The sequence below is a fragment of the Artibeus jamaicensis genome, unplaced genomic scaffold, assembly GCF_021234435.1.
Source record: "Artibeus jamaicensis isolate MK-2021 breed Jamaican fruit bat unplaced genomic scaffold, CSHL_Jam_final scaffold_625, whole genome shotgun sequence".
In the NCBI taxonomy this organism is placed as follows: Eukaryota; Metazoa; Chordata; class Mammalia; order Chiroptera; family Phyllostomidae; genus Artibeus; species Artibeus jamaicensis.
The window spans coordinates 4,995,177-5,021,926 of NW_026522051.1; the positions used below are offsets into that span (position 1 = coordinate 4,995,177).

Consider the following 26,750-nt stretch of genomic DNA (forward strand, 5'->3'; position numbering starts at 1 on the left):
CGGCTCCTCTCCCCTCACAGGGAAAGGACTCGCGTCTCCACTGGAGACCACAAGCGACCACCCATTTCCCTCCGTGGAGCACGCTCGGCTTTGCGAGGCACGAAGCTGAACCACCCCACGTCTGCACCCCAGCCCACACCCTGGTCTGCCCAAGCTGAGCGCTTTGTCGTGAACGGGGCTTGGCTCTAACCCCCGCTCCGTTCTTGCTCAACAACCGCCAGGTGCGAGGTAATTTCCGGCAGACGCACAGACTCAACCCAAGGTCACATGTGCTTAACTCCGGACTGGCCGACGTCCTCACGCCGCCGGCCTTGGGCTGAGGATGAGACCCCAAGCCACACACTCTGACCCCAGGTCAGGAAATGGGGGCGCTGCTCCCCACCAGCCCGGCGGGTCCCTGAGGCCTGTTTCTGGCCTTGGAGGGCCGGCACCAAACAGGCCACGCCCCCTCCAGCTCCCTCATCCAGCATGTCTGTCATTCATGCAGTGACCTGGCTGCGTGTGAGTGCGTGTGCACACGGAGACACACTAATGTCAGCAGTGGGTGAGACAGACAGGCCCTCCTTGCACGCCAGCCCTGTGAACGGGAGACGTGGGCCAGGAGTTAACTGCCACCACCTGTGAGCAGTGGCCTCGCTTCCCTGTCACGGAGCCCGTCACGCAGGCCTGGCTTTAATTAAGCAGCGTGGTGACGGCATCTGACCGGACACTGCGGCTTTGATCTCCCCACGGGCGCGTTTCTGCACCGCTGAGCGTGCACCGCTCGTCTGCAACATAAACCAGGGGACCCTGTGATGGTCCGGCCTTGATGGAGCTCCCACGGGGAGCGGGGGAGGCGTAGAGGCGGGGACAGGGCAGCAGAGGCCCCTGGAAGGTGCGGAGCCGGGAGACAGCAGTGGGGAAGAAACAGGGTGGGGGAGAGGACAGTGGGGAGGGGTGCAGTGGGGAGAGGACAGTGGGGAGAGGACAGTGGGGAGGGGTGCAGTGGGGAGAGGACAGTGGGGAGGGGTGCAGTGGGGAGGGGTGCAGTGGGGAGAGGACAGTGGGGAGGGGTGCAGTGGGGAGAGGACAGCGGGGAGGGGTGCAGTGGGGAGGGGTGCAGTGGGGAGAGGACAGCGGGGAGGGGTGCAGTGGGGAGGGGTGCAGTGGGGAGATGGGACAGCGGGGAGGGGTGCAGTGGGGAGGGGTGCAGTGGGGAGAGGACAGCGGGGAGGGGTGCAGTGGGGGGAGAGGACAGTGGGGAGGGGTGCAGTGGGGGGACAGTGGGGAGGGGTGCAGTGGGGAGAGGACAGTGGGGAGGGGTGCAGTGGGGAGAGGACAGCGGGGAGGGGTGCAGTGGGGAGAGGACAGTGGGGAGGGGTGCAGTGGGGAGAGGACAGTGGGGAGGGGTGCAGTGGGGAGAGGACAGTGGGGAGGGGTGCAGTGGGGAGAGGACAGTGGGGAGGGGTGCAGTGGGGAGCCGCAGCAGCGCCAGGAGGCTCGTGTGGGAGGCTGTGACCCCGACCCCCGGGGGGCTGCTGGTCGTGCGTAAGCAGCGAATCCTGACAGAAAGAACCGGTTCTCTTGTGGGGACAGGACTAAGCCGAAGTCTGAGCCAAGCTTTCCGTCGGGGGAGCGCTCCCAGAATCAGGTCCCCGGGATGCAGCAGGGCAGTGGCGGGCAAGTTAAAAAAGCTCTCAGATGTCCAGCAGGGAAAATGTCCCCTCCTACAACACCTCCGCCCTGTGTGTTAAGGACCCATGGGGGGGCCGACAGCCCAGGACCCCCACAAAGGCAGCCGCTGCTACAATTGCAGTGTGTTTCCCTTCTCTGTTTTTTATTGAGACTTTTGTTATCACAAAGTCGAGTCTATTTGCAAACAGTCCCAAATGCTATTTGCCTTAACATAAGCCTTTTCCCAAAATTCCCACCGCGTTCTGGAAGTGCCTTTTCACTGCCTGTGACATTGTGTTTGGCGGCCACGTAACTGCTGTGATCGTGTGCCGTCACCGGCTGACGGCCTCTGGGCCCCAAATCCACGTTGCTGCGACCGGCTGTGTGACCGGGCCACACTGGTGACGGGCCACCAGCCACACGGGCTGAGTGCCACCGCGGGGCCAGCTCTGTACCCGCTGGGTTCCGGAGACTGGACGAAAGATACAGAAATACCGCAGCCACTGCACGCCGATGACACTGAAAGATACCACTCTGGACACAGTGGGATAAATGAAAGGATGGCGTCGGCGTGAGCTGGTTCCTTTCACTTTCTCCCGTGGCTCCCGGGCACTGAGAAGTGCGCAGTGGGCCGGGCTGTCCGGAAGCCTAGGGGCTTTGCTGCGGGTTCCTCGTCTTGCCAGCAGAGGGCGCTGGGCAGGCGCCAGCAGCGGGTTTCTCTCCGAGGTCCAGGTGCTGCAGTTCCGCGTTCGTTCGGCTTCTGGGGCACGTGGCCCCCCAGTGTTGCTGGCGCCCCAGGACTTCCCTACCCCTCTGGGCGCTGGACACGCACCTTTGGGGATCCTCTTTCCCCGGAGGCAGCCCCGGTGTTCTGTGAAATTTTTTTCACCCCTGAGGGGTGGTTCCCATTTCTAGCTACTGATCTCTCCTGTTCTCACCACTGGAGGAGCTTCTGCCTCCCGGCTGGGCCTACTGGGCGCAGCAGGCAGCAAGGAAAATGCATCGCTGAAGGGGTGTCCGCAGTCTCCGGCTGCCGCCCTGCACCTCTACCCCCAGTTCCTGGACTGAGACTGCCCCGCAGCCTCCCTCCCCAGCCACAGGCCGGCCACGCACGCCGGGGACCCCACTGGGGACAACCCTGAGGACCCTTCCCCTGGGCAGGGTCACGGCCCCAGACTCCAGCCGCACCCCAGCTCCCACCTTTACGAAAGGGTGAGAGGCTTAAGGTGTTACCAGCTCCCAGGGAAATGCTGGTTCTAGAATTTTGATTCTTTGTACAAGAGTCCGACTCTGCTAAAATTCTCCATCTTCTCTCCTTGTTCTTTGAATGGTGAGTCACTGCGGTTTCAAGTCCATGAGTGGTGACGGCGCTGTCACTGGGTCTGGCACAGACATCCAGCCACGTGCTGCTGTCTCACAGGCACGTGAAAAACCGCAGCGTTGGCCTGAGGCTCGGACTGGCAGCACTTCCTCCGGGGACCGGCCTTTGCTCTGGCGGCAGGTGGGGAGAGAGACCGCACCTGAGCTGGTCAGAAGCATGGCGCCGGCCCCGTGCACGCCAGGTTAGGCCCGCTTTGCCCGACGCCCAAGGCACAGCCCGCAGGCTCCAAGCTAAAAGTGTGGGCGTTTCCCAGGGTCCCCCCGACCACTGCCGAACTGCCACCTGCCCCCCAAGGTCTGAGTCTGCCCAAAGCTCTGCACACGGCCAGCCTCTTCCCTGCCGCTTACGACCTGCAAACCCGCACAGGGCGGGGGTGGCACCCGAGGTCAGCGTCTGTCTGTGCAGAACACAGCCGTGCCAGGTGGGCTCCGTGTAACTCATAGGTACACAGACAAGCACACATGTGCTTTTCCAGTCTGCGGGGGTGGGGGGACACCAGCCCGACTCAAGGCGCCCTGACAAAGCCAGAGGCGGCCGGCGGAGCCTTTACTGACAGTGTCAGAGCCCTGCGGTCCTGCCGGCGGCCTCCTCGAGCAGCCTCCCGGCCCTCGTGGCCCCACGGCCCCCGTGAGTCCCCTGCTCTCCGGTCTCGGCAGCTCTCTCTAGTCTGGGGTGGGTTTCAAACGTGCTTGCTCTACCGTCGTCACAGAAGGTCCACCGAGAGACGTCCACATGGTCCTCTCCAACAGAGATGCTTTTAAAGCGATGACTTTTCGTAGAAATAGGTGTGTTACAGAGCGTAAGCAAGCAAGGAAAAAAGACAAGAACGGAACCGTGAGTGTCAGCAACGAGAGCTCAACGCTGGCATTGAGGGCGGCTGGTTCCGCTCCCACGTGCGTCCTCTAAGCCCGCGTTCTGCGATTCCTGTGTCCATTTTGTTCAAGCTCACAACCCAAAGAGGCGTGAATGGGGCAGCTCCAGGCTGTGCCCCTCCCTCCCCCCAGACAAGGTGGCCCCTGGGGAGAAGACAGCTGCTGGAGGCACAAAGGGTGAAGGGCAAAGTCCTGGCCTGCCCCCCGAGGGCCACCCGAGGGCCACTCGAGGGGGAGGACTGACCAGCTGCCCGGGCCCAGCAGCCCCAAGACACGGAAAGGGAGCTGGCCCGGCTGCGGGTGAGAACAAGCGAGTGAGCAATGGCCCCAGAGGGGCTCCGAGAGGAGCCCACCGACTCCCCAGGCCACGTGCCGGGTCCTCCGACGCCCTTCCCATTTCCTCACTGCACTCGTCACAGCGGGCAAGTCCGTCCATGCTGTTGCCACCCGTCCACAATGCAGGCCCCCGAGCGCAAGGACTGTGCCCGTGTCCCCCACACCAGGCCCCGGTCTGGTGCCCCAGCAGGTGCCCAACCTGCTTCTTGACTGAAAGGTGAAGACAAGCGGGAATATTTATCTTCCTGGAGTTATCATAGTCCTCGTTTCCAAACAGAGAACACAGGTAACTTATTTGTGTCAACGGTTCCACTTGGTGCAAAAGGTAACTTGAGCTGCGAGTGCAGGGAGCCAAGGTGGAGGTGACCACGGGGCGGGGCCTGCCCTGGGGAGCACTAACAGTCGCCTGAGGGTCTGGAGGCTGGGCCCCCCGAAGTGAACCAATCAGCAGAGGTCCGCAGCCCGGCTGCAGAGCCCAGATGAGCTGGATTTGCCTGGGGTGAGACTTTAAGGAAACAGATGTGGGACGACCTGACTACGTGCCAGGCGCCTGAGGGCCCATCAGCCTCGGGTGGAAGGGGGCGGGCGTCACGGCCTCATCAGGCACACAGAGCGGCCCCAGGGCGCAGACTCCCCGCAGCTTCCACACCAGCCCCCCACTCACAGGGCTGGGGAGGGACGACAGGGTGGGGGGAGCCTGCACCCCGGTACCCGCACCACCGAGGGCGTGGGGTGGGGACAGACTGCAGGCACTTTTCCCACGACTGGCTGTGGGTTGCGTCGTGTGCCACCTGCAGGAAAGGGGGAGCCACCGGGAACCAAGAGTGGGAAATCGGGGGCGCGACCCCTAACCGCAGCCGAGCACCCTGGTTGGTTGGAGGGACAGCGTGGGGGGGGGCGGGCTGCCGAGGAGCGAGCAGTTCTGGTGGGACCCCCTGCGCCAGGTCTCGGGGTTGTTCCTGGGAAGAGAAAGGTTTCCGGAGGAAGCTACTTAGAACCTTGCTTCTACTGAGATGCCTCACGGCGGACGCTCACTTCCTCACCGTGGGAGACCCCAGGCCCTGCTTTTACCGTCCCTTTGGTTCACTGCCCCGGAGCCCGGCCCTGCTCTGAGGCAGTTACTCAGGACTTGTGGTCCCACCTGGGAAACCCCAGCCATCACAGCCTGGCCACGGGAAGGGCTCTAGCAACGCCCCTGGTGACAGAGAGAGACTGCTGTCCTCCAACCCCCTCCCCTCGCCTTCTATCCGAGTTCCTCTGGATAATCAGGTTCGGAGGACGGGTCCTCAGCTTCCCCTCTGTCTTCTTACTCAGCACATCCGCTGTGTTTTGTTTATTTTCATTTGTTAAAGCAAAACTGTCCGTCAGAAGGGCTGTCCCTCCTGGTGTCGCAGTGACTCGCATCCAACGTGGACCGTATTTTCCTTCCTGACCATTTTCCAGGCTCCAGGTTCTGGTTCTAAGACCCGGTGCCTACAAAGCTCAACCACCTTGAAAACCACGGAACGCCCTCAGTTCCCACTGGCCGGCCGCCCCCTCCAGCAGAGTGCCGTGGAGGGGAGAAGGCTCGGGGACTGTCAGGAGCAGGAGGAGCCGGCGCGGCACCTGGGACGCAGTGCAGACCCTCCCGGCCAGGCAGTCGGTGCGCCCCTAGCGAGCGAAGGACGGCCTGCAGGCCCCGGCCCTCCGCGGGACGGGGACGGCCTGCCTGCTTGGTTCGCTCCCTCTCCAGCCACGCACCAAGGCCCAGACCAAAGGGGTTAGGCCTGCAGGACCCGTCCATTACCAGTTACTGACGCGACTCAGTCTCCACGCGTGGATGCGAAGTGGCGAGGAGCACGAATTAGGGCCACAGTGGACGCGAACTTCCTGAAATTGAGTTGCGGGGCGCCCCCTGCAGGGCGCCGGGCGCAGGGCGCAGGGGAGTCCGCACATCACAGCCCCGCGCACAGAACTGAGGGCGGGGCCTGTCTCGTCACCGCGAGTTGCCTTCGGGTCTGTGCCTGCGAACCGGCCTCCTGCGGGGCTCCGGGCATCCGTCCTGCCTTGCGGGCCGTCTCCTGAAACGGGGCGGCTTCGCTGGCGGGTGAGGGAAGTGTGTCATGTAAACGAACGGCTATGAGCACAGTTAGGAATGTGCTCGGAAGTCTCCGGATCGCAGGTGAACTGAACCGGTCCAACCTCGGATCCTCCCTACAGTGTTGCCTGTGCTTGGACGCGGAGGCCCAGGCCCTCTCCGACCTTCCGCAAACGCGGGCTCAGCGCGCACCAGGGGCCGCGCCCCCGGCCCCCACAGCCTGCGCACCCCCCACACCCCACCCTCGCCCCGTCACTCTGCGGGGGAGGACCTGCCCTGAGCTGCTCATCGGGCGTCCCCAGTCGCCCCCACCCCGTCCCCCCCCTGCCTTCGCCGGTTCCCCGGAGTCTCAGTGCAGGTAGTAAGAAAGGAGGGCTGGGGTCCGGGACGTGGGTACACAAACCGGGCCTCTCAGGTGAAAGCAGAAGCTTGATTCTAAGGGGGTACTTTTTCACTTAACGAGAATAATCACAGTGTCTCGGAATTTCAGAATGACTTTTCAAGAGTCCACATACCTCGTACTCGGCACCCTGAATACAATGTTAAAAGGTCTTAAACAGGGCGGGGAGGTAGTGGGACAGCCAGCGGACAGGCTGAAATGGCACACGGTGACACACTGTGACAGGAGAGGGTCCCGTTTTGGGCCTTGAACAGGCCCGTGACACTGGCTGAGAGGAGACAAGCAACCTGACCTCCGTGGGCAAGGTCCTTTCACTGTGATTCACGGGGAAGTGAACTGGCGGCTTATCAGCTCCCGCCACAGGCTTTCCTCAGCACAAAGCCGCCTTTCAGGACTGTGAGTGACAACGCCCTCTCGGGGCACCGGGCCTGGTATTTCCAGGCAGCGCGAGGGTCAACGGCAAAGGACTCTGGCACGGCCGCCTGCCAGGGAAGCTGGCACCACACCTGCCCGGCTGGGCCCAGCTCCAGGCAGCCCGACCGGAGTCCTGAAAGCTCGTAATTCATCCAAGGAGAATGAAAAACAATCCGATTCGTCAGGTAGGACTGCAGACTGGGCACTGGATGCCAACCAAAACCCACAGCAGGACAGGAAGCAGGGGTGGGAAGAGGACCGGGCACAGCCCCCCAGGAAGCGCACTAGCCGGGTGGAGGGGAAGGGTCAGCTTCTTGGATGCGGCCACTCCAGCCATGGCAACCTGTGAGCAGAAATGCCTGCACGGGACCAGCGGGAGTCTCCGGCCTTAATGCAGAAATTCCTCACTGGCAGCTCCCGGGGTAACGGCCCGGGGCTGAGAGGCCGGACAAAGGAGCTGATTCCCAGGGAAGCACAGGCTCGGGGACAGGAGCACAGACTCGGGGACAGGAGCACAGACTCGGGGACAGGAGGGCAATCGGTCATCCCAGCCAGTGCTGTGTGGTGCCAGGTGCTTAAATGTGTGCAGGAGAAAACAGAAGGGGCCGCGGTCATGAGTTCACGTCCTTTTTCGGGAAGCAGGTAACTCTGGAGTCCCAGCTGCACAATGCCCTGCTCCGCCTGCTCTGCCCAGGACAGGCAGAAACGTCACCTGAACTCAAAGCAGTCGTGGGACACACTTCCCAGCGACGGTGCCCAGGCTCATCAGTAACTGGGATTGCCACACACGGCCGAGTGTGTCAGCAGCATGCACTGGGCTGTGCGGCGCCCCCGGGGGTGCTCGGGAGGTGGATGTGAACGGAAATAGAAAGAAAAGCCAATTCTGAAGTCCACTGGGAGCCCCAGAAGACCCCAGAGAGCCACGGCGATCTTGAGAAAGAGGAACACGGCTGGAGGCATCTGTTTCCCGATTCCAAACCACATTACAAAGTGACAGTGATCAAAACAGGGTGGGACTGGGACTAAAACCAGACACACGTGTCAATGGGACTGAATCGGGAGCCCACAAATGCACCAAGTACGGTCAAGCAACGTTCAACCGCTGTGTTGAGAACCAACTGAAAATACATTAAAGCTTCAACATGAGACCTGAAGCCATGGGACTCCTAGAAGAAAACATTAGGGGGGAAAATCCTTGACACTGGCCTCCGTGGCGGCATTTCAGATATGACAGTAAAAGCTCAGGCAACAAAAGCAAAAAATACAGACGTGACACCCCATCAAACTCAAAAGCTTCTGCACAGCAAAGGAAATCGTCGACACAAGTGAAAAGGCAGCCTAGCAACTGGGAGAAGATATTTGCACACCATGTATTATCAGACCAGGGTTATGTAAGGAACTCCTACAGCTCAGCCACAAAAAAGTCCAACGCCCACTGAAAACACGGGCAAAGAGCCTGAACAGGTGTCTCCCAAGAAGGCACTCGAACAGCCAATGGATGCACAGGGAGGTGCTCAACATCACTAGTCGTCAGGGACTGAGCAATTAAAGCCAAATGAGACGCCACCTCGAACCTGTTAGGATGGCTGTTACCCAAAAAAAAGTTAGGTGTTGGCAAGGAAGCCCTAACCTACGGAAACCCTCGTACGCTGTTGCTGGGAACGCAAATCGACTCAGCTGTTTCGGAAAACACGGTGAACGTTCCTCAAAACCCTAAACATAAAACCACGAAGTGATCCACCGGCGCCTCTTCTGGGCACCCGTCCAAAGACGACGGAACCAGAGCCTCAGACTGACACCTGGCCCCCCACACACGGCAGCCTCACTCACAACCAGCGATACAGGGAGACCACCTGAGCGCCTGTCGACAGGGCGCGAGGAGATGGTGGTGTGTGTGCACGCTACACGTGTGTGAGCGCACCATACACACGGTGCAACGCCACTCAGCTTTACACGAGGAGATCCTGCCACTCGCGACTGCCCGGATGAGCCTGGGGGACACCGTGCCGACCGAGTGAAGTCAGCCAGACCCAGAAAGCAAGCGCCCCCTACACCCCCGCCTGTGTGGGGTCTGCAAAGTCTCACCCGCAGAGGCGGAGGGCAGAGCGGTTTCCGGGGCAGGGAGGGGACGGACACCAGGACGCAGCGCGGAGCTCACGGAGCTGCGGTTGTGCAGGTGATGAGTCCCAGGAGCTCCCGCCCGCACGGTGACTGCAGTGAGTGCCGGGCAGACACCGGCCTGAGCTGCAGAGTCGGTTTCCGGCGCTCAGCACACACACCACGAACGGCGCATGGCGCCACACTGCGTCCCAGCCGCAGCGCTGGGCGGAATGCGCACTTCGTGTCCCCAGTGCTGGGGAGGAGGTGCCCGGCGAGCGAGTCTGAAGGACAGGCGGTGGGGTGGGCGGGCCTGGGGAGGTGCAGCAGGGGGTGCAACCTCCTCCTTCTCCTGTCCCGTCCAGCGAGACAGGAGCCCCGAAGGCAGCAAAGCCAGGCAGGCTCCTCCAGCCGCCTGCGGTCACCAAGGGCCAGGCTTCTAGAAGGTCCTGTCGGAGGCAGCCTGAGGACAATCGCCCTTGGAGTGATCACGGGCTTGCATTTCTAGAAAACGCTCTTCTGGTGGAAGAGGGAAGGGAGCTCGCCCTAGACGGCCCCGCCCAGCCCGTCTGAGCCCGGACACTGTGCCCAGACACCCAGACCGTCAGCGTCCTGGCACCAGTGAGCACCCAGCTGCCTGTGGAGAGGACAGGCGGCAGCTCCCGGGGCCTCCAACAGGCGCGAGAAGGGCGCAAGGGAGGGAAAAGCCAGCGTTCCGGCGGGAACACGCTGCCACCAAGCTCCCGGCTCACTGTGTGGTGCACGCCCTGGGGACACAACTCCTTGCGTTCAGGGCCACCAATAACTAAGTGCCATGGCTGCAGTCGAGTCCCCCGAACTCCCCTGTGCAGGGCCTGCCTCTCCAAGTGCCTGGGCCTGGAGAGGGGCTTTGAGGAGGTGACAAGGGCTCAGCAAGGTCATGAGAGCCGGCCCCACTCTGACGGGACTGGCGGCCTCAGGAGGGGGGAAGATGGAGCCGGTCCCTCCCCTCGGGAGTGTCTGGGGGCAGCTCCTGATGTGGACCTGGGGCCACCAGGCCTGTGACAGATACATGCGGGTTTTGTCACCCGGTGTGTGGGATTCTGTATGACGGCCGAGCTGGGGCGGACAGCAGAGGTCCAAGCAGCCCGTCCTGACCTCAACTGCCATCCACCCTCCTCTGCAGAACCTGGGGCCCCCGAGGGTGGGCGAAGCACAGCAGTGAGCGGGTGAGGCCAGCACAGGGCAGGGCAGGGGCCTTTTGAGGGGCGTCCAGAGCCCCCCGGCTCAGGGACAGACCACAGGCTGGACCCAGCTGGTCACGCACGGAGCCCTGCCGTCCACGGCAGCAGAGACGAAGAAGTGCAGGTGCTCTGCGGGCAGAGGAAGGCCACTGTCACGGGACCACCCGTGGGCACCACCATCACCCCCCCCGTCCAGATAAACAGACCTCGGTCTCCCAGCAGGAAAGCGTGGGGACGGCCCGGGCAGGGAGCCTGAGCGGGCCGCCATGAACACAGCCACCCAGTGACTGGGCAGGACGGCGCCCCGTGGGGCCCTGCAAACGCACCCCCGGGAGAGGAAGGGCTTCCCGGAGACGCTGGCCTCGGAGAGCCGGCCCCGTGACAGCCATGTGCCTGGCAGAAGCGACGTCCAGAGAGAGAGGGTTAATTCTGGTCTCGGTGACAACCACTGCATGACAGGCGAGCCAGCACCATGAGGAGACAGCTGGTGGGGACACAGCTGTCACTGTGGAGGCAAGACCAGGTGTGGGTGCAGCCCGGATGTAATGAATGCAAACTAATTAGGAAACAGCAAGAAAAATAAAGAACCACCACCCAACATGCAGGGCGGTTTGATTAACCCTGGACCTGCCGCATCTCACTCAGCTGCTCCTGCCCGGAAGGCGGGAACCGAGTGAGGGGACTGACCCGCACACCAGTGGGCACGCGCGTGAGCCAGGAAACAGCCCGGGCAGCTCTGCTCGCCCCTCGTCCTGGCCTGTGTCCCCTGCTGCCTGCTGTCCCCGCTTCTGGGCTGGTCCCCCCAGGACACCACACGGGGGGGACCAGCGCTGAGCCCTGCAGAGGCGGCCAGTGGGTGGACGGTGATCTTCCGAGGGTCCCCGAGGCCACTGCACTGGCACCACGTCCAGCAAGGAGGCCAGGAGCCTGTGTGCAGAGCGAAGGCCACCGAGGACGAGGGAGGTGGCGGCCCCTCGGTCAGGCCCAGCCTCCGGACGCGGAGAAGTGAGTGTCTGCTTCAGGCTGCCCCCTCTGTGTTCTGTCCCAAAGAACAAACGAGTCTGCAGCCGAGCACATTCGTACACCCCCCTCTACGAACCCGATCCACACACAGGAGTCCACTCTCCTACAAATTATGAACCCAAAATGCGAAACCATTTTTTTCTTTAATGGAAATAGACTCGGCCCGGGCCCCCTTTCTTATCCCATCCCAACCCTCGGCTCGACACAGCTCCCATCCCTGCCCTCCAGGGCCTCGGTGCCAGCTGGCTGCCACCCAGCTGCTGTCCCCTCCAAGCCACTGGCACCCGCTGCCCTCGGGAACCCAGGACCTGACCGTCACTTGCTTCTAGAAGTCACAGTTAATTTCATGTGGGCCAGTCAAGCAATTAGGCCAGTCTACTGGGATTGTCCTCAGACCCAGAACGGTGTGTTTCAGCCACGGAATCTTAAATGCTAAAAGCAGTCCCTGTGATCGGTCCCCAGTGTTGGAGCCCCGGGGGCCAGCTTCTGGGCTGGGGGTGGCAGGACAGGGGCACCTGTGCTCTGCTCCCTAGGGACAGCCTGGGGACCTGCCAAGTGTCCCAGTCTCCCGGGGGTTCTGTTCTAGAGAAAGCACACGCCTGTCCCCCCTCCCAGGACACCTGTCCCCGTCCCAGGAGGGCCGGAAGGGGTGGCAGACCAGCAGGGTCACAGGCTCCAGCCAGCCTCGCCTGTGTGCGGCATGCGCTCTGTAACCAGGGTCACGGGGTGCCCTGAGCGCCCGGGGCAGCAGCCGGCAGAGCGCACGGTGCGGTGCCTGCCTGTGTGGCGTCGTCCTGGCCAGTCTCCAGGAGGACAGGGACGTCTCCACCATCCCCTCCTGCCACAGCCACCACAGAACCCAGAGGCAAACTCCAGGAGACCAGACGCCGGCCCTGACCCCTGTGGAGCCGGGGCCGAAGCTCCCAGGTGAGGCAGCCGGACACCTGGGAGAAACTGCGGGAACGTGCACCGTTTCATCTGCCACCCCGTCTGCTGCACGGTTCTCGCCGCAGGGCCTGGCGCTGAGGGACCAGCGGCTCAGTGCCCAGCTGGGGAAGTGGCCCCAAACCCGAAGGCTGGAGGGCACATCCCCTCTCTGGCTAAACTGGGGGTGTCTGGACAGCCTCCTCCACCAGCCTCTGCACACCAGGCCCCCTGGGGAGTGCCGGGTGTCCAGTGCGTGGTGTCGCGTCCGGGGCTGGCGCAGCGTGGCACGGGACGGCTCTCGAGGACAGGCAGTGAGTGAGGCAGGGAGAAGGAGGGGACTGGACGAGAGTCTGAGGCCACGGGTCACTGGGGACTCGCCGTGTCTGGCACCACACACGCCCTGTTGGCGCACGCACCCCGCGGGCGGCCCGGGCCCACCTGAGGCAGGTTGGTGAGGCCCCCAGGCCCCCGTCACCTTCAGGCCTCCATTCTAGTCGACTTGACCCTCGAGTTTTGCAACGACAGACCCCAAAACACCCGAACCCAGCCCTCCCTCAGCCTCCACCCCACACATGCTTCCGGGACTAAAACCAGCAGGCCCTGCTCTCCTCCCCCAAGGGCAAGGTCCCCAAAGGTCAGACAGACAGTTATGAAGGTCAGAGGCTCAGGCCTCGGCACCACTGATTCACGAGTATGTGAGTCTGCAGACTGGAATGAGGGGGGCTGGGGGCCTGGGGGGGGCGGTCCCAGTCTGACCAGGATGCTCCCAAAATGAGCAGCAGGGCAGACCAGTCTCCCCCACATGCTCTGCTCACCCCTGTGGCCCGGGCACAGACACAGCAGGTGGCCCAGAGGCCCCTGCGGGGGTAGAAGTGGGTGGCCGTCCCCTCGGGCGCACATCCCGCAGGGTCTGTGCTGCAGCTCTCCCCGGCAGACCCTGACCACACCCTTGGGAACACCAGTCCACCGGGGACCGTGTGACCCTGGCAGGCAGGGGCAGAGAGAGCAAGTGCCCCAGCCCTGCCCCCAGACACCCCCCAGGCCAGGCTTCCTCACACAGACAAGGGGCAGACTGGCTGGCTGGGGCCTGGGGAGAAAGACCCAGGGAGGGAAGACAGCTCGTCCCGTGTCCAGGGCAGGCCCCACGTGGCCTCAATAAGCCATGTCCTCTCCCTGCGCCTGTGCAGGGCTGGAGGGAACCCCAATCACCTTTCTTCTAAGTCTGGGTCCCGGGCACTTTGCAGGCTTCCCACTGAAAAGCGCTTGACTTGGTTCTTAGGGACTGACTTCTGCGGACACCCCAGGCCCAACCCACTCGGTCCATCTCACAGACTTCGACCTGCAAGCTTTCAAGGAGACCCAGCTGCAGTCGGAGCCCAGCGGCTCCAGCTCCTTGCTGGGCGCCACGCCCGCCCCCACCTGCCCTTCACCAACACGTCTGCGTCCTCCACGGGACAGGAAGAGTCCAACAGAAGTGACATCATCACGCAATGAAACACCAAGGCGAAACTAGCCGGACTTTTCCCCTTTGTTTGCATTTGTATCTACTCGAAACGCCACGCCACCTTTCGGGTGTGTCTGTGTGCCGTCTTGGCGTTGGCCTGAGAACCTCACTGAACAGAGACCGAGTACGTGCAACTTCACTGCTTGCCAGACAGCACCCAAGACAGCTCCACGAGCAGTTAATGATTACTCGCGGCCACGGACTCTGCCCTCAGAAGCATGTGCTCAGGCACTTGCCGGTAAAGGCACACACACTGCGTGGCCTTGCTCACCCACAGTGGGACTGCCGGTCTGCCTCCGCCCACCGTGTCCTCTGCAAAACCCACAACTGTTGGCTACAAACGGTTGTAGCGGAACATCGTGTTACAGGAGAACACTATGTTGCAATAGAACACGGTGTTGCAGCGCCTGCAGTCTAGGCTGTCTCAGCCACGTGGCGGCCGTCCTGCTCCTCTCTACCCACCACTCCCGGCTCTCTCCCTGCCGCTTCACTGTAGCCCAGACCCGGCTTCGCATTTTCCATGTCATCCATCATTCCCAGACAGGCACAATGCACCTACTGTGCGCTGCACAGCTGCGCACACCCCTGACACACACAGACTTCTCGCGGCTTGACTCTGGCCCTGCTGATCTTGCCTCGCAGGCACCGCCCGCCCAGTGAGGAGTGAACAGGTGCAGAAAGCCTCCACCTTCCCATCGGTCGCTCCTACTTCCTTTATCGCCAAGGGGGTGGCCTTCCTCCCCACAGGCAGGTGACACATTTTCATTTCACCACATCTCCCTTCATATTAAAGAAGCATGAGCACTTCCGACGGTGTGAAAACAATGCGGAGGAAGAAAGGGAAGAGCCAGCATCCTAGGAAGTTGGCGGGACCGGCAGCCTCAGAGCCCCAAATGTCACCACGACCCGAACGCAGGGATTCTTAGAGAGCACCCTGAAGGCCCACTGCCGGAGCAGAACGTCTGGGAAGTGCGAGAGCAGAACTGGGGGGAGAGAGAGAGAGAGAGAGAGAGAGGGGAGGCCCACATCCCGACGACGGCCATGACGCCTGCTCCCTGACCCCTGCAGACGAACCACCAATACAGACCACCCGCCGTCCGCACACGCGCCCTCATCCCCCTCCCCACTTCCGTCCAGCCGTCCGCCTCCCTCAGCCACCCTGAGGACAGTGTGCTTTTGTGCAGAACTGCCCTGGTCTACGGTCCCCGTGGACAGACCCACTGTGCGGCAAATGGCTGCTCCCGAGAAGCTGGTGGTCTAGCCAGGGAGGAGAAACGCCCACACAAGTTCAATCCCAGAACAGGGCCCGTGGGCTACACACAAACAGGGCTGCAGAGACAGGCCGGCTGGGCCAGGGCAGCTGGGGACGCACCGTGGAGAGAAGGGGCAGGAAGGGGGACCAGACGCATGTGTGGTCTGGGAGCATTTACACACCAAGGCCATGAGAGGGGTCTGCTCGCTTACCAACCCAGCACAGCACCCTGGGCTCGGCCTGCACACCAGGTGCTCCCGGTGCACGGCCCCCTGCAGAGGCCGCAGGCCCACCGGCCACCAAAGGACACAGTGACCAGTGCCACCGGCACAGGGATCTTATGGTCAGTGGAGACGGGGCTTCGACTCGACGCTGTCTCTCCAAAGGTCAGCCTCCAGCTACCGAGCACCTGCCATGTGCTAAATGCTAACTGTCCTGCAGCCCTCAGAGTGCCCCCAGCCCCCACCCACACCCGCCACGCCCAGGAAGGAGGCAAAGGGTGGGAAGACCTCAGACCTCCTGCGGGCCAGCCTGTGCTCCGAGGCCCACCTCTGGAGCATCCCTGACGGGAGCGAGTGCAGGGCAGACGAGCCTCCGGCATCAGCTGGCCACCCCCCACCGATGCTGCCGGACACCGCACTCTGGCTGGGGCAGGCTCACGGTTCCGGGACGGACGAGAGGGCGGACTTCCTGGCAGACTGAGAAGCCCCCGCTGCCCCCCTTCCCGTCCCTGCAGCCTGTCCCCCACGGCTGCCAGCAAGAGGCTCTCAGACCTCTGGTTGCACCCCAGAGGCAGAGGCGTGCCTGCCCCGCCCACCCGCAGCACCGTGTCTGCGTCATCATCTGTGAGGTCACACAGGACGAAAAGACCATTGCCACCTCCATGGGCGCCTCCCACCCCCGGAACTGACTGTGAACCCAAAAGGCCGTGAGAACTTCTCTGCAGGTGCTGACCTTGGACAGGGAAACAGCAGGTGCAGCCCCTCGGGGATGAGGTCTCAGAACCAAGAAAGGGCGCAGCCAGTACCACAGCTCACTGTCTGGAGTCTGTGCTTGGTCAGGGCGGGACCCCCAAACCAACGAGGCCCCCACAACCTACAAACAGGCACCAACAGGCTCTGCCAGGCAGAGCAGCTCGCAAGCCGACTGTGGCCAAGGAAACCCACCACCCGCCCCGGTAAGGGAGTCGGAGACGCAGCGGCCTCGTTCTCCTGGGGGGGGAGCACGCAGGGGTCTAAACCAGGTGGTGAAGGCCAGTTGGGAAATCTCACCTACGAGCAGACATGGCTGGAAAGGGGGTCAGACGTGGGAGCAGGCAGGTCCGCTGGGACGCTGCCCCGGGCTGTGTGTGGGAGCAGCCCCCACGCGGGGCGTGTGCACCCAACCCGGAAGCGCCAGCCTGCGTCTGCTGCAGCCCCGGCACCGCCACCTCGTTCTAGCGGGCTGGCCGCTCCACCTTGGTCTTCCAGAAAGTACCTGCCAATAGCTCGGATGGAATCTCTTAAGCAGAAAGAACGAAAGAGAAGAAATGTCCACCCAGAACTGGAAAACAGAGCAGCGGAATCTAACATGGTGGGGGGGGTGCAGTGAGGAAAGAAGGCCCAGGGGCGTGGGGCACGGGGTCAGGAAGACAGAGAAGGGATTTGCAGGAGGTCTCCCTGTGCTGGGCTCGCTCTGCAATCGGGAGATTCTTTGGGGAATTGTCAGGAAAGGGAACAGATAACCCGGCTGAATTCAGATGGAAGCCCAGGGAATTCACTCTCCTGGCTGCTATTCTGCAACACAGACCAAGATTCCGTCTGTGGGGAAGAGGAAAAGGAGGAGCCCAAGCCGTTGCCCAGAAGCACGAACTCCTGGACACCCACCCCCTCCTCCCCCTGCCCACGAACCCAGGCTGCTCCCGCCCCTCAGAGGCCCCTCAGCTGGGCGTCCTGTCTCCCTTCCCCCGACTCCCCACCACTTCCGTCTCGGAGGGGGCCCTTGACGTCCGCCCTCAGACATCTCACACGAGCCCATCTGTCGGCTGAATCTGGAACGGGGGACGTGGTGCTGCCTGTTCTATGAGACTCCCAGGCCCCCGCGTGTCTCCGAGAGCCTGAGAGGCGGCCCTTCCCCGACAGTAGAAGAGACCCCCCCGCAGCAGCGGCGCCGACTGCTCTCCGGAGAGGCGGAGCCCCTCCCTGGGAATTTCTGGGCCGAGGCCGTGGCCCAGGGCATGTGCCTGCCACTCATCCACCGGGTCACAGCGAAGGGTGCAGAGTCTGGGGGCAGCCAGGTGATGGGCACAGGCACCTCCTCGGGTCCCCTGTGCTGTCTGTGTGCAGGAGGTGGGGAAAGGCCTCACTCTGCAAAAGGGGGGCCAGGGGCATGTTGGATTCATGCTGCTGACCATGAACTTAAAAATCAAACGCACATCACACCCAAAACCACCTGCAGAAAATAGACAGGTGACCAGGCAGCAAAGATCTGACTCCATGTCCAGATGCACCCAAGTCCGAAAGGGCTGGCCACCCACGGAAGCCCAGGGGGGCTGAGCGTCCGCAGAGCCACAGGCCTGAGAAGCCTCCCTCAGACTCCGGCAGACAGGGGGGCGGGGGGGGCGGTCCGTTCTGCAGGTGAAAGCGGCCGTCGGCCTCTTGGCCCGGCTCCCAACACAGGTGCTCAGAACTGGCGACCCCAGCGGCCTTTTGCTCAGCGCCCCCACCTCAAACTCGACAAGCCTGCGCTGCCCATGTCCGGCTCCAAAGGCCCTTCCTTCCCACCTTCCCACCAGCCAGTCGCCAAACACAACTGCCTGCCTCTGGGAACCTCTCCTGGGCCTGCCTAGTCCAACAGAGTCATCTTAAGGGCAACAGCTTTCAGGCCGGAGCCTGAGACGTCCTGAGGACCCCAGAGGCCAGGCCGACGGCCGGGATCGCAGCTCCCACGCCGACGTTCATCAAGACCACCCGGAGGGCTCCTCAAACCCCGAGCTCCTGGGCCAGAGTCGTGGGTGGGGCCAAGGGCACCCCTCTAACAGGCTCCCAGGCGGGCTGCTGGCCTCGGGGCCACACCTGGAGAAGCACTGGCCTCCGTCACTCAGGTTACCTGGGACATGGGGTTGGGGGACCAAGATGCTCTCGCTGACCTAAAATCCCAGCCCACTCCCTTCACTTCGGGGCACAGTCCCCTCCCAGCTGAGCACGAGCCACACACCCGGACGCAGACAAGCCCCTGGCCTCCGTCGCCGCACCCCCTGCGCCAGCCTGCGTCCCACCGGTCTCATCTCCTAACGAGGGTGAGGACGGGGGAGGAAGGGCGTCTGGCCAGCACTCTGGATGGAGCAGCAAGAATGTCTGGAATCCCTTATCTTCCCCTGCAGCCCAAACACAGACCCTCCAGCAGCTCAGTAAATCACAGATCAGCACCAGGGAGTCCTGGGGGGGCGGGGGGGGGCAGGAATGTCCTCCCTGCTCCCTCCCCCACGTGGGGCCTGGAGAAGATACACAGAGACACCAGCTGGGTGCCCCACCCCCGCATGGTGCAGAGAGCACTGCGGCACAGGAGGACCCCCGGAGGGGGACCCCCAGAGGAGGACGCTCGGAGGGGAGTGGAGCAGAGACACTCCCCGGACAGGAGCGTCGGCGAGGCAGATGAGCCCAGGCACCAGGGTTCTCGGGGTCCTTCCCCGCTGAGTGCCATCGTGTGGACTCTGTCCACCGTCTGGGCTGGAGAGAAATCGGACTGAGGCCTCTGGGCAGCTGCTTGCAGGAATCTGCTTCGGGCAGGCTCGGCTCCGGGGCCGGTGGTCGTGGGAGGCAACTCAGACTCCGCCGGAGGGGCCCAGTGCAGGGCCCTCCTGGAAGACAGCCCGCGCCCCTCCTCCTCCCTGTCCGCCTGACGTGCCCACGGCCTGAGCTCCTCGGACCAATTAAAATGTGTCCTGCCCTGGCTGGTTGGAGCGCTGTCCTGTGCACCAAAGGGTTGTGGGTTCAAATCTTACACGGCGGGCAGCCAATAGAAGTTTTTCTCACGTCGATGTTTCCCTGTCTCTCCCCTCTCCCTCCCTAAAATCAACAAACACACCCTTGGGTGAGAACAAAAATAAAAAAGAAGAGGGAACCTGGGGGTGAAGAGCCCGCCCAGCAGGAGAGGGGACTGGGAGAGGAGATACTGCTGAGACACTGGGGAGGAGCCGCAGGCCACCCGGGGGAGAGAGGCAGCCTCAGTGTGCGCCTGCCCGAGGGCAGGAAGGTCCGGCAGGGACTCTGAAAGTCATGTGACCGTTGTCACACCCATGGAAAGGTCGGGCCCCACCAAACCCCCTTAGGTGCCAGTCCCTGGGCCTGGGCTACAGGTGGCAAAGCCCCAACTGTGATGGAGGCCTGCCCGCCCCCCCACCTGACGTCAGTGCAGGGCCCACGATCCGACGTCCCTCCTGCTGCCGGGCGGGCCACGCCCTCACCCCGCCCCCCACCTTGTCCTCAATGGTCCCCCCACAGGCAAAGCTTGGCCAGGCAGACTCAGCACCCACACTCAGGCCTAGTGCCAACCGCAGGGAGGGGCGCTCGCCACCAGCCCGCGTGGCCCTGCGCACGGAGCCTGGGCCCTGACGCCGGCGGCCGCCTGCTCGGCAGCACCAGTACACACCGGGGCGTCTGGGAAGGGACGGAAGCGAAAACCCTACGTAGCACAGCACGAGCTCTCGCAGTGAACCCCCTGGCTGCGACCCTGGTCCCGTAGGGTGGGTGGTGTAAAGGCAGGACCCCCCCCCCCCGACGTAACTGTCATCCTGCTGAATGGAGACCAGATGTGCAAACCAACCAAGAAACCTCACCAGGTCTGAGGAGCAGGTTTCGGTGACGGAGCCCAGGGCGGGGCCTGCAGAGGTGAGATCTGGGGGGCGGGTGCCGGTCCCTGCCCCTCCCGAAACCCAGCCAGGAGGGGCTGCTTTGTGCTCCAACCCCCAGGTGCCCCCTGGGGGACTTGCCTGGCCCCTCCCCAAGCCGGGGGAGTCCAGCGGTCTGAGGTGGCCTGGCCAGGCACACCGCCTGCACTGTGCGGCCGTGGGAGCCCCCGCTCCACACAGGGCAGCGGTGGAGGTCCCGTCTGCCAGAGAAGGCAGGTCTGGGGGGACTCGGAGCCCTTCTTCCCTTTGTTACCTTTACCAGTGTGGTGAATGGACTGAGGTCTCTAGAGGGAAGCTTCTAGAAGGGAGGCTTATGGAGGATACCTGAGGAGACAGGGGCAGCCACAGAGAGAAGGGGTGCCTCCCGGGCAGAGGCAGCCCCGGGACATGTGCAGGGCCCCGGGTGCCAGGGGAATTCAGAGTTCAGCCTCCTCCAGGTGAGGAGCCACAGGGTCCCGAGACAACCACCCCTTCAGACCTGCCCATAGACACGTGAGCCGGGCAGCAGCGTGGGGGCGGAAGGGGCGGGCCACTGCCAGTATCTGTGTGTCACGTGACCTGGGCCCCCCCAGCTGGGGATGGAGAGGGAGGCGTGCGTTTGAGAAACATGTAGGAGGGTGACTGATGGGAGGGCTGCTGACGGAAGCACTGAGGGTGACCCTGAGGTTCCCAGCTCACACTCCGCACGGGTCGGATGCCTCCCAATGAGACCCCTGGAAAGAAGGAAACACAGAGGGGAGGGGGCTCCGAGCAAAGAGAAGAGGCTGCAGAAACGATGGATTTGGCCTTGGACACGCTGAACTTGAGGTGCCTCTGGGACATCGAAATGGGGCGGCACCCAGGGTCTAGGAACCTCCGGGTCTACAAGGGAGTTTATGGAAAGCCAGTAACAGCCCTACTGACACCCAGGGCTGTCCCCTGGCCGGCCGTGTGAGGGGCGCACCCACAGGGACGCTGGGCCAGAGGCGGTGGGGCAGGCCACGGGCGGTCCTCCGGGACCTCGGAGCTGGGGGCCGTCTGCTCCATGGCCCCAGGCCTTCCCTCACGAGGTCCTTCCTGCCTTGGAGACGGGAAGCGAGGTGGAGCTCCTTGCACGTCAGGGGTGGGAGCCTGAGGGGCCCCACGTCCCTCTGAGAGGCAGGGGTGCCCCCAGCGCCCTGAGCACGGAGGAAGGTCCTTGCTGTGCGTCCCAGTGGAGGCAGGAGCGGCAGAAGCTGCTCTGACCAGAGATGCAGCACACGGGGTGGGGGAGGGTGTGACGGGGGCAGAGCTCCCGTTCAGAAGGGTGACAGGTTCGGAGAGACCCGCACTGTGACGTGAGTACACTCAGGGAACTGCCTGCGCCCTTCGGCGTGGCCGGGCTGCGTGGCAACCTTGGAAGCAGCGAAGAAGGTGAAGGGAAATGTCCCTGAGCTCAACACCAACTCTTAGAAGAAAATCTACACGGGAGAGAACACCCGGAAACAGGGGAGAAAAGGCAGTGGAAGGAACCAAGTCTGCTGTTTGCCTCGGAGGGGTCACCCAGAGGCGGGGCTGGGAAGGAGAGGAGCCGGGCGAGGGCAAGTCTGCCCCTCGGGGGTGCTGCCCCCCGAACTGCCCGCCCACGGACCCACGCAGAGCTGCACACGGGGTCAGGGAGGGGACGTCTACAGGGCGGGCGGGGCACAGCACACGGCACCCATGAGAACACTGTGACCCGTGTCCTACCTGTGCCCTGGGTCCGGCCGCTGCCCTGGCCAGGCTGGGAGGCCTGCGTCTGGTGAGTTCCATAAAGCACCCAGTGGCCCGAACCCCGCCCTGACCTGCCCAACACTGGCCTCACCCTGCTCAACGTAAAGGACAAAGCCAAGGACTGCCCTCCACACGGAAACGCTGCGCCCCAGTCCCTGACAGCTGCAGCCCCGCCCTGACGTCCCTGCCCTGGGCACTGGGGGCCGCAGGACACCCACACCCGAGCTCGAGCAGTGGGTGCCGCCAGTCCACACAGGGTGTGGGCGGCCAACCGAGCAGCTCTGTGGCCAAGGAATTTCTCCCTCCAACTTAACGAGCTGCTCATTAAGCCCTGGAAGCAGGTCACAGGAACAGCGCTCCTGGCACAGGGCCCCGTGGATGACGGGTAAAGGGGGGACCTGGGGGAGCAGTGGGTTCCCCCCAAGGACAAAGAACCCAAACAGGCTGCACCCAGGGTGACTCCCAGCCACCCGACACCCACTCACTTCCAAAGTCACAGCAACTCGCCCGGCCAATCGGAGCCTACCGTCAGCATGCACAGACCTGAAGTGACCTCTCCCGCTCAGGGCCGGCACCTGGACAGAGCCCTTCACAGCAGTCAGAGGAAGGCACCTTAGTGCGTACGCTCTGCCCTGCACCCGAGTCAGGAGGGAGCGTCCCGCACATGCTCCCGAGGGCCCTCAGCAGCAGGGGGGAGGCACACCCACTTCCCAAGCCCAAAGCAACTGGCCAAGGGAATGGGTGAAATCCCACACTTGGTCTCAAAATTCCAAGTAAACCTTACCTTCTCTACCACAGTTAACGGCTTTACGCTTTTACTGTTTGGTGCTAATTAACTGCTCCTGACCAAGCCCGTCCCTCATCCCCCCCCCATACCCTGTTGGGCCCTGCACATCCGTCAGCCAGGGCACCAGGCATCTCCAGGTGGAGGCAGCAGGTCCGCTGAGGGGAAGGATGGTGCCCCTGCAGACACCCATCCACTCGGACCCTGGCCTTTGATCGAGGCCACGCCCCCACTGGGAACAGCCCCCCTGCAGTGTGGGGAGAGGGCCCGGGGGCCAGGGGGCAGCCCCGCCCCAGCGCTCACCCGGATCCGGCGCATGGCAGCCACGATCTCCACTCGGCTGTTGGGCCGCGGCACGTCCAGGCTCCCGACGTACTGCGGGGAGAAGCAAACACTCGGTGAGAACAGGCGTGTGAGCAGCGGCGGACGGGCCTTGGGGGCCGCCCAGGTCATCACCCCATTTCGCAGCAGCCAAACGGGGCAACTCCTTCTGGCTCTACGTATCCGAAGCAAACAACTGGGAGGTTTTGAGACGAGATGACCAAGTGCTTCCTTTATCATCGCAGTCTTCCCCAGAGGGGCAGCGCTGACCCCGGCAGGCTCCAGAAAGACCCAGGGGAAGACCCGCCCCCCACGAAGCTGGGGAGACACAGTGGCCTTCCTGTGACCCTTCTTCCCTGTGGCACGGGGCTCCCAGGGCGAGCCCAGGCGCTGAGGGAGACGTCTCTCACACGAACCTGCTGTGCACATATTCAAGGCCTCGGCAAAAACAAACGAAAGGAAAGAGACTGTTTCTCAGTCAACGGCACATCTCGGGGGCGGGGGTGGGCTGGGGGGCTTGGCGTTTGGGGGGCCTGCACACTGAGTGAGCTCCCAACTGGAGACAAGGAATGGACGCGTCCTATTGTGTTAAAATGTCCCACCTGACACGCCGTCCCACAGGGCGGCGTGCGGGTTAACGTTCAGTGTGTGAACGACTCCTCACCGACACCATTCGAGTGGCCCAGGAGCGTGCAGAGCAAAGGAGGAAAGTCCGAGCACCCACAGCCCAGAGTGCGTATCTGCGTGAGAGCAGGCGGGACACCCAGGGAAGGGCGGGGCGTCTGTTCCGTGTAACCAGACCCGCACCGTCACGCTCACTGCTCTGCCCCACGGCTCTTCACTCCAGACACAGCCTGGGCGTCTTTCTTGGCCCAGACCAAGCCCTGGGCTCGGCCTCTCCTTCTGACACACAAGTCACATGACGGAGCCCAGGGGCGACCCTGGAACTCAGCCCCCAGGGAGACCCACCCTGAGCAAAGGTGGCATCCACGGGGGTAAGAGCAGGCGTCAGGACGGGTCTGTGGCTCTGGAAACAGCAGGATCTTCCGAGACGTGCGGGAGGGCGGGCCCCCCGCGGGGCTCTCAGACGGAGGGAGCAGCAGGCCCACGGGCTCTGGGCCCGAGGGCGCCCTGCAGGCGGGTCCCAGCCCCTCGGTGTAACGGCGAGGTCGGATCCACTGTGGTTGGCGCTTCCCCCCTAAGGGCTCACCAGGGCCCCGCAGTCTGTGGGCACCACAGCAACCCAGAGAGCCAGGCCTGACGCAAGGCCGGTTGTCGAGACCGCTCAACCTCAAAGGCCCTCTGGCCGGGGGCAGCCCCCACGCTTCCCCCCAATACTCACTCTGACAGCCTTCGGGGCCCACTTGGTGGTCAGACCCTCAGGGCCCTGTCCCCTCAGCCCTCGGGGAGTGCTGAGACCTCGTGGCCAAGCAAGGCCACCGCTGCAGGTACCTGGGGGCTGTGCGGCCCTGCACACTGGTCTCTGCCACCCCAGCAGGGGCCTGCTGCCCGGGAGACCACAGCCGGGGCCTGAACACGCCCGGCTGGACGGGACCCTTCCCACCTGCTCCCTCCGCCCAGCCCAACTCCTCCTCCTCAGAAAGGGTGCCCTGGGCTGGGAATCCCCAAGCGTCAGGAAATGTGGGGTGCGGGGCACAGAGGGAAGCTCCGGGCAGGTTCCCTCCGGAAGGAGCCGCATCTGCAGGGGGCGGAGCCGCATCTGCAGGGGGCGGAGCTCACCGGAGGACCCCTGGCGGGGGCCCTCCCCCAGAGCGGCCTCTCCTCCCTGAGCACCTAGAAATGAATGGCTACGAAGATTCGACTGCACCAGGCAGTCGTGATGTGAGACCCTCTGGTCAGCTTGTCTGGGGCTTCATCCTCCAGATCAGCAGGCATTGACTGCAGCAAGGCTCACCAAAGGGCCCCAGCATTTAGTCCTCCGAGTTTCTGCACAACCCAAGTCTCCGAGCCAGATTAATACCACGCAAAGTTTTTTTTCACGTTCTTGCTTCCACCCTGCTTCCTGGAGATTAACTCCTGAAGACAATGCCGCACCCGGTTGCACTGTCTCCTGGTACGTAAAGGACAACAGGAAGGCAGCCTGAGGGGACAGCCCGACCGTCACCAGTACCCCCGCCACCCCTCGACCTGCTAGCCTTTCTGCTCTCACCCTCCTCGGGGACTCCCTTAATTCACGTGTGTTTCCGGAGACCGGAAAAAGACATGTGTGAGCCAGAAATAAAGGCATCAGGTGATTCTGCTTCTGATCGTGTTGGAGCGACTGTGTCCTCAGATGGGGCCCTTCAAACAGAAAACAAAAGTCTGGACAAGATACAGAGTAACCGCTGCAGAGAACGTACCACACAGAGAGTGAACGGTAATACAGCCGTGGACACTAGTTAACAATGTGTCCACAGTGGCTCGGCTGTAACAAGCACCGCACTAAGCAAGAGACCAGTAACAGGGGAGCCCGGGAAGGAGGGTCTACGGGAAGTCTGTCCTTGCTGCCCAATTTTTCCTTAATCATTACACAAGTCTTAAGAAATGAAGTTCATTAATTAAACTCGGAAGGCACTGGGGACGCTCACACGGGCAGAGAGGCGTTCGGGGATCGCAGTGCCCGCCGAGCACGCCGGCTGGAGCTCGGGCCGAACGGCTCACTCAGACGCCTGGCGGGGCGGGCACCCGAGACGGGGCAGCCTGACAAGCATCAGAGGGGGGCAGAAACCTCACAGGGGTGTCACGGAGGGAGCCCACGTACGAGACGTCCACCGCACCCAGGTCCTTGGATGACCCCGCACTGTGGGCGTGTACAGGAGACTCCAAGGAGCCCAGCAAGGCAGCAGTGGCCCCCGGAGAGGCGGGTTTAGGACCCAGGAGCAGCCGGGTTAACTGTCTGTCGGATCTGAAATCTACAGTGGTCAGAGGAGGACAAGAGACCCTGTCGGGGGGGCTGTTAGAACCCCGCCCGGCCAGTGGAGGCCAGGCTGTGGGGAGGCCACAGGGCCTTGTGCTCCTGCGGCGAAGAGAGAGGCCCACAGGCGGACTCAGGTGAAGGGCCCTGGACCCCCGAGTCTCCGGTTCTCGGCTTCTCCCTGGAAACCGCCAGTCCCAGGCCCGCAGCCCACAGCACACGCCGCCTGAGGGGCCGCCCCCCCCCCAGGTGCTCAGCGGATGGTGGGGGAGGGGCCGGCCTCGCCGGCTGCTGGCTTCCTCCCCAGGCCGTGCCGCCTGCAATCCCACCAACTCTCTCCTCTCGGGTCCGAACCGGCCTGGTTTCTACTCGGCCACCCTGCCTGCCTGGTCACTGTCCTCGGTCACCCAGCCACACTGGGTCCTCTCTCCCAAAACACACGCAGTCAGGATCTGCTGTGCCTAGAAATCACCAGGGCGGCGGCCCATCTGAGTCATTCCTTCACGAGCCATCTGTCCCGACACCTGCTCAAAACCAGGGTCACAGGAGCAGAGACTTCAAAGCCAAAAGGAACGTTAGGAGTCACGTCCAAGGTTATGTCGAAAAAGGGTTCAATGAGAATGTGTGACAAGTACTGGAGAGCTGGGCACCCGGCCAGTGCTCACAGGGCCCTCGTTCGGAGCCACTCGAAGGTGCTCTCAGTCGCCCTTTCCTCGCCAGCAGTCACAGCCTGCGCCAGGGGGGTCGCCGGTCACACATCCCCACCTGCCTCCCCATCACCACGGGGGCCCCGGGTCCCCCTGTGGCCCAGGTGGCTCCAGGCCAACACGTGGTGGCAAAGTCAGAGGAGCAGCCCCTGGACCTGCCCCAGCTCTGCCAGGGGGGAGGCGCCCCAGGGACCAGAGCCATCAGGTCGACCCCCCAGCACAGCCGCCGCATCTGTGAGCTGCAGA

At 63.2% G+C, this 26,750-nt stretch overlaps 1 protein-coding gene across 3 annotated transcripts in view; it reads right to left on the reverse strand.

Moving 5' to 3' along the window:
- Positions 1-26,750, reverse strand: part of LOC119052365 (carboxyl-terminal PDZ ligand of neuronal nitric oxide synthase protein-like) — a 103,872-nt gene that overhangs the window by 40,979 nt on the left and 36,143 nt on the right. For all 3 annotated transcript variants that reach the window (XM_053659339.1, XM_053659338.1, XM_053659337.1), the window contains exon 4: positions 22,866-22,937. In XM_053659339.1, coding sequence (XP_053515314.1) covers positions 22,866-22,937 — 72 coding nt within the window. The remainder of the gene's footprint in view (positions 1-22,865; positions 22,938-26,750) is intronic.